The sequence below is a fragment of the Mus caroli genome, chromosome 17, assembly GCF_900094665.2.
Source record: "Mus caroli chromosome 17, CAROLI_EIJ_v1.1, whole genome shotgun sequence".
NCBI lineage: Eukaryota > Metazoa > Chordata > Mammalia > Rodentia > Muridae > Mus > Mus caroli.
In genome coordinates this window covers 71397564-71410572 of record NC_034586.1, presented here as the reverse complement: position 1 = coordinate 71410572, position 13009 = coordinate 71397564, and the positions used below count along the sequence as shown (strand labels likewise).

At 43.7% G+C, this 13009-nt stretch overlaps 1 protein-coding gene across 7 annotated transcripts in view; it reads right to left on the bottom strand.

Moving 5' to 3' along the window:
* Positions 1–2479: 2479 nt before the first annotated feature.
* Positions 2480–13009, bottom strand: part of Rasgrp3 (RAS guanyl releasing protein 3) — a 95427-nt gene continuing 84897 nt past the window's right edge. For 6 of the 7 annotated variants that reach the window (XM_029471373.1, XM_021186414.2, XM_021186413.2 and 3 more), the window contains 4 exons: positions 7327–7363; positions 6934–7059; positions 6271–6632; positions 2480–4699 (listed from right to left, as the gene is read on the bottom strand). In XM_029471373.1, coding sequence (XP_029327233.1) covers positions 4691–4699; positions 6271–6632; positions 6934–7059; positions 7327–7363 — 534 coding nt within the window. In that variant the 3' untranslated portion in view covers positions 2480–4690. The remainder of the gene's footprint in view (positions 4700–6270; positions 6633–6933; positions 7060–7326; positions 7364–13009) is intronic. The other variant, XM_029471377.1, reaches the window with a different exon arrangement.

The window sequence follows — 13009 nt, the reverse complement described above, 5'->3', positions numbered from 1 at the left end:
TTAAAGCTGCTTCTCTTCATGGAGAAATGTGAAGAGCAATTTTTCTATGCTCTGTAGCCTTTTGTTTTCGAGTGAGATGCCAGAAGTATTCCCTAGCCAAGAGCATGATTTTATTTTGATTTTGAGTTTTTATCCAAAGTACAAGGGAGAGGGATTTCTATTGTCTGTTCTGTTCTGTTGGTTTGTTAAATGACACAGCCACACTGAATCCATGTCTGCCACAGAAACTTCCTCCAGCAAGATCCTCTGATCAATACCTGACAGTGGCCATCTTCTCCCCTGGGCTTAGGATTGAAGATCTCTCCCATTTTTTTTTTTTTTTTGATTTGCATTCATTGCAACTTTAAAACTGATTTACAGTAAAGATAAATGTGTCTCTTCCCTGAAACTGTTTTGAACTAGAAATGTACAGGAAAGTTTTTAAATGCTTTACCTGGAGTCAACATTTTCAAATCTTGCCATATTGCTTTATCATACTGTCCAATAGGAATGTTTGTTTGTCTTTAACATAAAGACCATCTAAAAGAACTTTGCAGCCAGGCATACCCAGCTACATAGTAGTCTTAAGTATGGGAAAGTAACAACTTGCTGATGGTGATACTTCTTCCCTAAGTAGTCTAGTAGTCTACAAGTCTCCTAAGAGCAGTCTCCCACATAACTGTAAAGTCATTATCATACTGAAATAGATTAGGGTTCACTCTTCATGCTCTAACAGTGCACATCTAAATTTTCCTAGTTACCATAAAAAACCTGATTTAAATAATGTTTGAACCAGAATATAACCATGGTCCCTTACGTTGCATTTGGGTATAGTATTTGGTCAAGAACTGCAGCCCCCTTCCTTTTTTCCCCACTGATTTTGTTAGGTTTTATTTTTGAAATGTTCAGGCCAATTGCTCTTCAAAATGCCCAAGTGATGTTGTCCCTGTGTTCCTCCAGAGGAACTCTGACACATTCTCAGAGGACACCATTCCAGTGTGGCTGCCACTAAGACACTAGAGGACAAGATGCAGGAATTGTCTTCATCTGAGGTCTCCAAAGTGCTCTCTAGTTTTGCCCAGCTTTGTCTGATTCGTGCAGACAGGAAGGAAGCAGTCTTGAAGCACTCTCCTGTGCTTAGGCTCCTAGGATTCTAGAACCCGACCCAGTTGTCAGTGTTCCTACCTCACTGTTAAATTGTCTTTTAAACATACTTATGCTTTGGGTTATTTACATGTGTGTAATATATATTTTTTCTCTAATTTACATTTTACCCATCCAGTTGCTTGTCTTGACCACCTAATTTTAACTGGAAAGAATAGACAGTGTTAGAAGGAGAAAAAAAAAAAAGACAAAGAACTCATCTTCATATGACAGTACCCAGAAGAAAAGCTCCTTTGAGCATCATTTTCATTTATATTTCTTTTTATTTATTTGATTTTTTTTTCATGGTTTTTGGAGACAGGGTTTCTCTGTATAGCCCTGGCTGTCCTGGAGCTCACTTTGTAGACCAGGCTGGCCTGGAACTCAGAAACCGCCTGTCTCTGCCTCCCAAGTGCTGGGATTAAAGGCGTGCGCCACCACGCCCAGCTATATTTCTACCCACAGGAGTCTACCTTCATTGTTTTCTAACAGCACAGCTCTTAGACCATCCAAAGCCTGTTACTGTGGGAATCTGGGACATTGTTGAGGAGGCAGACCTTCCACAAAAGGTTCCAATTGTGTCTGCTCTGCTTTAAGCAGATCAATGAAGAATCAAGGGAAGTAGCTAATACCCCCTGCCCTACTTAACTCACTGTGAAGACTTTGGCTTCGCCCTTCCCTTTAAAGGTGATGGTGGCAGGGTATGATGCAGTACTCTCCAAGTGGAGCCAGCCTGGATTACCTAGAAAGTTATCAAAGTTATCAACCATCCTTCACTACAGAGTGAGGCCCTGGCTCCCAAGTTACACATAGAATGACCCCCGTCTCCCAAGAAGATAAAAGTGAGGCTGGAAAAATGACTCAGGGTTAAGAGCATTGACTGGTTCTTCCAGAAGAACCAGGTTCAATTCCCAGCAGCTATATGGCAGCTAACAACTGTCTGCCTGTAACTCCAGTTCCAGGAGATCAAGTGCCCTCATCTGGCCTTCCAGGGCACTGCATGCACGTGGCGCACTTACACAGGCAAAACATCCATACACATAAAATAAGACTTTTCTTTAAAAAAAGAAATTAAAGAAAATCAAGGTGACAGTGTACTACAAAACAGAGGTTACGAGGAAGAAAAAACTCATTCTGATTTGTTTTGTCGTGGTCTCGTCTATTTTGCTAACTCTGGAAAGTTGATGAATTGAAATCATTAAAGTCACCATGTTAGTCAGTGGTATAATCAAGATTGCAAGGCATCTTCATTATGAACTAAAATCTCTCTTCAGCAGACTAGTAACAGCTGTGTTTGCACATGCATGTGATCCACAGGCAGACACATGCTATCTACGTACATACAGTACACACTGTATTTCTTTTTGTGTGTGTTTATTTTTCTTGGAAGGTACATTTTGTTTTTCCTTATCACAGGAAGACCAAAGATACAAAATTCCTTCTATATATGAAAACGCATAAATATATAAACCAAATGGCAGGTGAGATAATTCCTTTGAAAAGAAATACAAAAGCTCCAGCCTTCCCTAACGTTTCCTTCCGGGTGTTTTTAGAGGGTTTTTAGAGTTTGTCTGCACTTGACTTGCCAGTTTCTGTTTTGAATCCGTTAACATGTAATCTGCTGTATTTATGAATAGTAACAGTCTATATACATAGATCCAACAGCACTGCTCGAGGCACTTGACCCTTAATGAGTTCTCATCTGGTTAATCACAGCTCCTTCAATTAGAGACATCACTTATTGTTTAGTATCCCCAATCTGAATCATGCCCTGTTCTAGAACCTTCGGGGCACATTGTGTCACCTCTACCAAGGTTGTCTTAAGACACTGGAACCACTTAGCAGTTATGGCTTCATGCTCTCCGTTTCTAAGGACGAGCATAGAATTAGCAGTTGAGCTATATGGAAGTGACTTGTACAAATAAGGCCATAGTCAGTTTTACATAAGATACACACATGTTAGCCCTCAAATGTAGACCTGGTACCTCTGTGGAATATTTCCTAACTGGTTATTTGATATGAGATGGTCCCCTCAATGACAGACTCAATCACCTCAATTTTTCTTTTATTTTGATTATTACTTTTTAAAGGCTTATGTATATGAGTGCACTGTAGCTGTCTTCAGACACACTAGGAGAGAACATCAGATCCCTAGATGGTTGTGAGCCATCATGTGGTTGCTAGGAATTGAACTCAGGACCTCTAAAAGAGCAGCCAGTGCTCTTAACTGCTGAGCCATCTCTCCAGCCCCTACATTTTTTTCTTAGACATATTCTTGCTAAGTTGCCCAGGTTGACTTCAGACTTGGGGTCCTCCTATCTCATGCCCCAAATGCAGAGATTATAGGTATTGGAATATCAGCCTGGCGTCTCTATTTCAAAAGATACACACTCAAAGAAAGACATTTAAATTATTAATATTTTAAATGTGTACATGGAATATCAATCCATAGTTGAAGTTTATGGTGATTTTTTCCTTTTGTGAATATTTTTTTTCATGGTTTTAAAGCTTTACTGTAAAAAGGCAGAGAAGAAGAGAGAAGGTTGGAAGAGAGAGGCCAGCCATGGCCACATGGAGAGAGGGGGGAAGGGTGGGGAAGAAGAAGAGCTAGAGATGAGAATTGTGAATAATTTTTAACTGTGGATGAGAATTTATTAGGAAGAAATTAAGTTACCTTTTGCATCCAGAAATGATCTAAAATAAAAATCTTAGGCTTACTTTCAGCTTTCCAAACTGGTTGGTTATCTTTAACCTAGTAGTTTGGTGGGTCTTTCTACTAAATTTCACCCCTCAGAACTTGATTTGCTTTCTTAATTAACATTCTATTATGGGAATCTTCAGAAAGAGTGGGGAACCCAATTAGGTGGCCAGGTATATGCTGTTTTGTTTTGTTTTGCTTTGTTTTTACCATATCTAGCATGAGTATTAGGGGAGCTTTGGGGATATGATTGCCCTTAGTGATCCAGGATTGATTAAGACCTAGGTGATATACACACATGACATTACAAGCACAGCCACTGTGTGGTAGGACACTATAAACACTCCTTACAGCCAATCAGCAGCAGAGGGTTCACTGCCTTCCAGGATCTAAAGAATGTCTTTGTCCCTCAATAAAACTTCAAGTCCTGGTCCCATCTAAAAGGCACATGCAAAGGAGCTCAAACTCAACTTCTTATGAGACATCCCTACACACACGCATACACTTTACAAACATAATATTGTCCAAAAGAGCTAAGTTTTGATTTTAGAGAAAACCACGCACGTGCACCAAAGCTTTCATCCCCCTGGCTACAAATGGCTTTAGAGAGATGTGAGAAGCTGCTGACTACGTAACTAGTTTTCGTGGCACCTCAGCAGGGGCAGACAGAGTACAGGAAATAAATAGTTCAGTCAGGGTAAATTCTCTATCCCGTAGTCCAGTCATGGGGATCCCAGGATGACTGGAGGCTGTGAGCATATCCAAATCTCTTTTCCAGACCGCTTCTGAGCGAGACAGTGCCTTTCAGAGCGCCTCTTCTCTCTCCTCCTCATAGCCGACTTGATTGCCTTTGGTTTCCCAAGCTTGACCTCAGCCATCCTGCAATACAAACCAGAGCCTGCTGCAGAGTTGGGTCTCAGTTAACAAAAGCAGAGTGTAACTGAAATACCGTTTTCCAAAAGAATATAAGGGAAGACCTCAAAAGATGAGCACCTCAGAGCTTCCATATTTAGAAGAGAATTAAAAGGTCATAGAGAGCCACCCAGCTGTGATCTGAGCCTGTAGTCCACAATACTTAGGAGCCAGAGGAGAATCCTTTGAGCCCAGGAGTTGGAGGCTGGCCCAGAGCAACATCCTGTGACTCCATCTCGAAAATAAATAAACTTCAAAACAGAAGCAGGGACCAGAGAGATGGGTCAATGTTTCAAAGTGCCTGCTGTACAATCATGGATTTTAGCACCCATTGTAACAAGCTAGCTGTCCAGTCTAGATGGCCTGGGCACGCCTGGAACTGCAACCTTGAGATGGTGGTGCAAGAGGATTCGACTGCTGGAGCTAACTAGCTTCCAGCCTAGCAGAGAAAAGACATCAGTCCAAATTTGGAGAGAGACTGACCCCTGAATTAAAGAAAGAAATTGGAGAGAGAGAGAGAGAGAGAGAGAGAGAGAGAGAGAGAGAGAATGAACGGAGGCCATCCAACACCCATTTTTGTCCTCAGCACATGCATGCAGACTGGCACACATATTTATATTCATACATACAAACAAGTAATAAAAACGATTGTCCACTCAGCACATGAAAATCTTACTCTCATGCAGAGTTCCTGTACAGTAAATGAGATGTTCCTGTAGAGTGCTGCACAAAATATTAGTCCCTCTCTCAAATGTTCCATGTTAAAATGTTCCCAGCTCAGAAATTCATGCTATAACATATAAGGGCACTAAGAAATTTTGCATGAAAATTGCATATAGGTATGTACACTGTATATTCATATCATGTGAATTTAAATTTTCAATAATTGCTTTATTTTAGGAATTATTTGATGTTCCCAAATCTATTTTCTTAATACAGCATGGACTGTTGACTAATTGTCTTCGCCATGTTGAATGGATTTATAGTTTCGGCATATTCTGACATTGCGTGTGCACGCCAGTTTACTGTGGGTGAACAGAGTATGATTCCTGGGGGACAGGGCCCACTTTATAGACCCTTGCAGCCTTCACATCTTGGATTGCTGCCCCTCTTTTTTCTTTGATACTGTCAAGAGTCTGTTTTTAGCACAGGTGAGAATCTAATTCTCCCCTCTACAAGTCCTCCCTGGGTTTGAGCCCCGGCTCTGTCTTGGACAATGAGGTAACCCTGCACTGCACTGCTATGTAAATATAGGCAACAGTCACAGGTCCCTTGTGTATCACTGCAATACAGACATGACCTTGTTACATTTCAGAATTCTATTTGGGTTTTATGCAGGGTGAAACAGGTGTGTGGGGCGGGGGGAAGAAATCATCTTTCCTGGTTCATATAACTAGCCAGTAGTAACTTTAAAAGGAATACATCTTGATTTCTGATCACAGTGCTTTTAAAGTCATGAGGCTATTTTCCAGAGCTACATGCCCATATCAGCACTCTCAGCCTCTTCCTGAGAGTAGTCATGGATTCACAGCACTGACCTCACCACCCTGTTTGGCTTCATCTTGCCCATCATCCTGGTCAGGTTCAAATGCAGTGCCTCGATCTACAACATCCACACCAGCTTGTACGGTGGGCTTCTCGTTTTCCCACTTGGCAAAGCCCTTGTCCTTTGCTGCTTTGTCATGGAACTTGGATTTCATTTTGGGGAAGGTATGAGACCCTGAGTCTCCCCAGACAGCCTCTGACCACACAGGTTCTGTCTGGGTGGCTTGACTAGTGGTGGCTCTCTGCAGCCTCACGGAGATCTTCCGGGAAGATCCTGTTACCAGGGTAATGGCTCTGCTGTCCAGGTCTCGGTGTCCAGCTGTGACCCCAGGAAACTCAAATACCTCATCCTGCACTAGAAGGGAAAAAAAAGAGTGATTATTATTTGACGTTGGTCTGTCCAGGAGCAAACCATCACTGTTAGTACAGACACCAGGAATCTGATATGCAAGGTTCCAGAGAACCGGATCAAAAAGCACCAGAATGAAGGGTTTAGCATCCAGAGCAATCTACAGAAGGGAGTGCCCTTGTGTTTGTATGATTCAGACCCTAAGTAGATGCAGAAAACAAATCAAGGACAGGTATGGAGAGGTGCTTTTAAAAAAAACACTGTGGGGTGGGGTGGGAGGGGTTGTGAAGAACACAGAGAGCCTTACCTGGAGGTAAGGCTGGGCTTCCAGGCAGTGACCCGGGGTTGCTGCTCAAGGAGGGTGCCCTGGCAAGTCTCCTGCAGGCCAGAACCAAGAGGTCTTTGCACTGCTTGTGACAGTTGGCTCCACAGTCTAAAAAGAACCCAAATTAGCACAAATGAGTGTGAACCGTGTGTCTGACTCAGCTTCCAGAGTGGAAACAGCTGCCAGGCCTTGCCAGCCCCCTTCTGAATTTCAGGATTGAATCTAGGAAGCCATTGTTGGGGGCACAGATTAACTCTTTAGCTTCCATTGTCCCAAGAGACCAAAGTTCTCAGTGAGGCCAAGACTATTTATGGTTTAATTAGACCGATTTGATTCCTACCCAAAATATCCATCGCATCCCAGGTATTTATTTACCTTTGCACTTGTAGCCTTGTTTGATTATGCCCCAGAGCTGAAACAGAAGATGAGGCAATGTCAGTGGATGGGAAGAGACATCTAGAAGGAAAACAAGTCAACAGAGGAAAAAAGTCCTGGGAAGGCCAACGACTGGTGGCTCACAAACAGGATGGAGCTGCTCTAGACACCCTTCCTGTCAGAGAGGAGCCTCTCCCATCCCCCCCAACCCCCAGCTGTGATGTTAACTTCCCTTTTCTTTCTTGGAGCCAAAGAGTAGATGGGATGGGAAATTAAAGTTGGTAAGTTGGTACGTTGGTTCCCCTTTGGTGATGTACTTTCAAGCCAAATATATAGGAATTGACCAGTAGGTCTTCCTGTCTTTCTCATTAATGATACTGACTGCTTTTGCCACCTTCTGCAGGGAAGGAAACAATATAAGCAAATTACTAATTTGGATTTTGCCAGGTAAAGAAGGGGCACACGTGTTTGCACTGTGTCTGCGGCAGGGCTGTGGGGGCTGTCAAAAAGGCTCTGGCGCTGCCAAACACGGATATGGTTGCTTCCACGAAGTTAGTAAGTAGGAAGCCACTGCTAACCAAAGGTTCCAGGGAGCATTGTAATGGATTTAGTTGCTGCACAAGACCTCAACACACAGGATTAAACATCAGAAAACAATCACTCATACTAACGCTCCATTCCACGGTGCTGAAATTAAGCTTTTTATCAGACCTTTCCAGGAACCAGGAGAAACAACTAAATTCTTCCCAAATGGCCAGTTTCAATTTTCTATCTACACCTTAATTCATAAGAAGGAAAGGTGAAGGGACTCATGCAATCAGTTCTCCTTTTCTGTTTAGACAGGACTGCATGATGTAGCCCAAGATGGTCTTCAACTTCCGATCCTCCTGCCTCACCCTCCCAAGTGTTGACGTTATTATAAGCATGTACCACTACACCTGGCTATTTTTATATTGTTCTCTTCCCACCTTCATGCACAGGGAGGGACCAATCTGCTATTGCTTAGGCTTCTCTCTGTCTATAAAATCAACCTCTGCCACCAGGTTCATTGGAAAACATATCCTGTTTTGTAAAATTACGTGTTGCCTGGTTTTAGAATCTAAAACAGTGATATCTAGGATCTTTAACTGAAACTATAATTTTGTTCTTTGACATGACAAATGCCTCAGGTTGGATGAGGAGTGTTTTTGCAAGCTGTTTTGGCCACAGCCTTGGTTGTGGTGTAACATCTTGGCAGAAATGAAGACATTCTAAAGAGTCCCGTGTTCCCTTCCCTTTATCCCTCAAGCTATTGAATGAAGCAATGGTCCCCAGGGAACTGGAGCTTCCAGCAAGCTCATGCCTGGAGACAAAGAGGCTGAAGTCCCAGACCAGCAAGAGGAGGGGCTTCTCTCCCTCAGAGAGAGTTCCCACAATCCTGGCAGCTTCTCGGGCCACCTTGCAAAAGAGACTGGAGCTGAGACAAGGATGGGTCAAAATCGGGCCAAACCACACTTCAACAAAGACTTCCTGGTCGTAGATCATACCTGCTCTAGTTAAGCACAAACCTGGAGTGTCAGAACTCAGAAGACTAGATGGAGTCCTGCCGCACCTCTTTACTTGTCGCTATTGGCATTCTTTCTAGGCTCTGCCCCACCGTTACCTGGCAACAGCCAGGTGTGCCTGACACACCATAAAAGGGGCTGCTTGCCCCCCCTCTCTTTTCTTGCTCCTCTTCCTCCTACCCTCTTAACCCCTCGGTCCCCTCTCTCCTCATTCCCCTCCCCCTCTCTCTCCACCTGCTCATGGCCGGCCTCTCCTCCTCCTCCTCCTCCTCCTCCTCCTCCTCCTTCTTCTTCTTCTCTCTCTCTCTCTTTCTCTCTCTCTCTCCCCCCTCCCCTCCCCCTCTTCTGCCCCTCAACTCCCATCCATGCCCTAAATAAACTCTATTCTATAATTCTATATGATACCTTCGTGTGGCTGGTACCTCAGGGGGAAGCAATGCCTCATCTTGGGCTCACAGAGGCACCCCCTCCCCCCACACCATACTGAGCCTCCACCCAACAAATCCCTGGCTTCTTTTTCTCTTTTTAATAAAACACAGCAGTCCCTCTTCCCAAGATGGCCACATTGAATTGTTTATTTGTCTAATTGGCATCTTGAAGTCAGGTGGCTAAGCCTAGAGGCATCTGGGTCCCAGGTTCTGACACTAAAAACTCCAGTAAAAGTTGGGACTTTGCCCTCCTGGTAGACTGGTGTTTAACACTGTGAGAAAAGTGTCCTTGCCCGGATCTTCCTTCTACCTTCTCCATAGCCCTAGCCCAGGGCAGCAGGGATGCCAGCACGTTCAGTATTAGGCTTAGCTTAGTTTAGTGGGCTTAGACTGGAAAAACTCTACCTTGGTAATGGGTTAGTCTAGGTGCTTGCCGTTTACTTAATATAGTGATACTGAAAAGGTCTAGGCCAATGGCTTCAGGAGAGGGAACACTATTCACAATGCATTATGGTCAACAAGTCCCCTGAGTAGAAGTGTCTGGCCCAGATTTAAAAAATGAAGTAGCTACCAAAGCAGAGTGACTAAGGAAGGATGCCTGGGTGGCTGCCCCCTTCCTCTCATGCAAACAAAGAAATCCCAACAGGGGACCCCAGAGATTATTTTGATCCTTTACAGATCCTTTACAGAACACTTTAAGATGCAAATGCCTTCTGGTGGCGTCACAGTTTGCCTCTGGGCAGAAAAGATGTCTTCACACCACTGATAGGTTAGCTCAGGACCACTGAAGACTAAATGGGGGCAGAAAAGGGAAGTGGGCCATCGGGTTAGTTATACCTTCTCAAGAGTCTGTGAAATTTTAAATCATCTAGCTGGCTTCTGTCATGTAAGAGGTGGTGAAGGTGACTGTTAGCGGTCTATCTAAACTCCACCCCACAGTTACCTGGCAACAGCCAGATATGCTTCTCCCCACAGTTACCTGGCAATAGCCAGGTAGGCCTGACTCACTATAAAAGGGGCTGCTTGCCCCATCCCCTCCCTCCTCTTCCCCCCTCTCCACATGCTCATGGCCAGCCTCTATTCTTCTCCTCTACTTCTCTCTGCCATTCTCTGCCTCTACTACCCTCCTAACTCCCCTCCCCATCCCCTGAATAAACTCTGTTCTATACTGTCTTCATGTGGCTGGTCCCTCAGGGGGAAGGGATGCCTCAGCATGGGCCCACTAAGACATCCCCCTTCCCCCATACCTCACCACACCCCCATAGAACATATCCTCCTTTTATCTATCTATCTATCTATCTATCTATCTATCTATCTATCTATCTATCTATCTATCTATCTATCAATTTATTAGTTTTTCGAGACAGGGTTTCTCTATGTAGCCCTGGCTGTCCTGGAACTCATTTTGTAGACCAGGCTGTCCTCGAATTCAGAAATCTGCCTGCTTCTGCCTCCTGAGTGCTGGGATTAAAGGCGTGCGTCACCACACCCGGCTTCTTTTTTTTATAAACACATCAACGATGATTCAGGAAATCGATACATGCAAGTCTCAATCTGCAAAACTTTAGTGACATTCCATTCCCAGTTTCTGGGTTGTTCCTGTGTGAACAAAGCCACTAGAGTAAGACCAGAAGGAGAGTAAGGGTCAATCATATATATGAGAAACTCACAGGTAAATTAAATGAACTACAAAAAGAAAAAAAAAAAAAAGCCTCAGTTAGGTAACCCAGGCCCAGAAAAACAAATATGGTATGTATACAATTATGTATGGAAATGAACTGTTAGGTCAATGAAGTCAATGATAGCCAAGCTACAACCCATACAATCACAGAGGCTAGGTATAGAGTGTTAGCATTTTCTCTAGGCTCTGGCCAACAGTTACCTGGATAGGCTGGTACCTTGGGGGTGGGGGGTCAGGTGGAGGAGGAATGCCTCATCATGGGCCTACAGAGGCACCCAGTCCCTGTCTCCCTCACCATAACACACCTCTACCAGACATATCCTTCCTTCCTTCCTTTCCTTTTCTTTTTTATAAAACGCAACAGTTTCTTGTGCTTTTCTTAAAGTCCTTTCCTTCTGTTTGTTTTGTCCTATTCCAATGTGTTAGCTTTTATCTTTTATACTGTATTATATTTTATATTATTATCCCATAGATGCCCGTTTTCTAGTGAGAGACAGAAAGGGGATGGATGTGGATAGGAGGCTAGGTGGGAGGAACTTGGAGGAGTAGGAGGAGGAGAAACTGTAATCAGGCTATATTATGTGAAGAAAAAAATCTATTTTCAATAAACAGGGGTAGGGGAGAGAAGAAGAGACAGCCTTTCCTGGTGGTCCATGTTTGTAATCCCAGCATTCAGAAGGAAGGAAGAAGGGTCTCAAGTTCAAGGCCACCCTGGACTATTGAGTGAGAGACCCTTTCCCACTACATATAAAGATAGAACACCCTAATATAGAGATACAGTACATTATTAACATCACTGAAGAGCTGCTGGAGAAAGACAGAATCAAGCAAGAGTCCTTTCAGGACATGGTTTACTGAGCTCTCTTAGAACCCAGGTGGAAACAGTGCCAGGAAGAGGCAGTGGGTCAGTGTGCCAGCCAACAACAGCTGAAGGAATCCCCGCTTAGGTGAGTATTTCCCAGGTTCCTTTGATCTTAGAACACAGGCTGCTATGGTACATGAAATTCTTTATAATAAGAAGAACACTAGACTGAGAGTGAGAAGAGCTGGCTAGGCTTCATGGTCCTGCTGCCAGTGACTTGTGTGACCTTGGGAAACTAACTCGTGTAAGTAAGTTCTCTAGCCTTCAGTTTCTTCTATAAAATTCGGGGATTACCAATAGGCTTTCAGTTCTGGCAATTCTGAGACGCATGCACTGCCTTCTTTACCCTTAAAATAGAATTTATTTCAGAACCAGATGGGCCAGGCACTAGAGAATGGTTCCTGGTATTCTCAGTTCCTTTCGAGGATATATCTTTAGAGTTGTATTTATACATCCCTTGAAGACCAAGCGACCCTTAGGTATTATGAGAGCAAAGATCAAAGCAAGCTCTACAAATGAAATTAAACATATTTTGAAAAAATAAAAAGGCTTACAAAAATTAAAAGAGATAATTTCAGGCAACTCTCACACAGTGCCAAGAGAATTCTTTCCAATATTTTTGTGCTGCTTTCTCTTTTGTCTCATTCTCCTGCTGCTTGAAAGTTTTAACACGCCTGCTATCATTTATCTCCCCAACAACTGGCAGGTAAGTGGTGTCTTAAGTATCTTTTACAAATAGGAACACAGACATAAAGATAGTCATTGACTGAGGTCCACGACATGAAAGTAGGAGGGAGCAGAAGTGAAGTTCAAAGCTCAGGTTCCAGACCCCACGTCCAGGACTTTGTACCTTCATTCGCATCCCAGCACAGAACCAGCACCTGTGTTCAGATGAATCAGGGGAAGATGTGGCATCCCAAGAATGACCACCTTCCTGCCTCTGTGAAAGCCAGTGTCCTGCGCTAGGAGGAGGCAACACACGTAACATTGTGGACCTGTGGACAAATAAATGCCTCAAGTCCCTCATACGCCACCAGAGATCAGGAACTGGTCCTGACTTACAGTTGTGCCTAAGTAGGTCCTCTCAGCCTGATCTGTTAATTGGAAGACTCAAAACTGTATTTCACAGAGAAGTGTGTGTGTGTGTGTGTGTGTGTGTGTGTGTGTG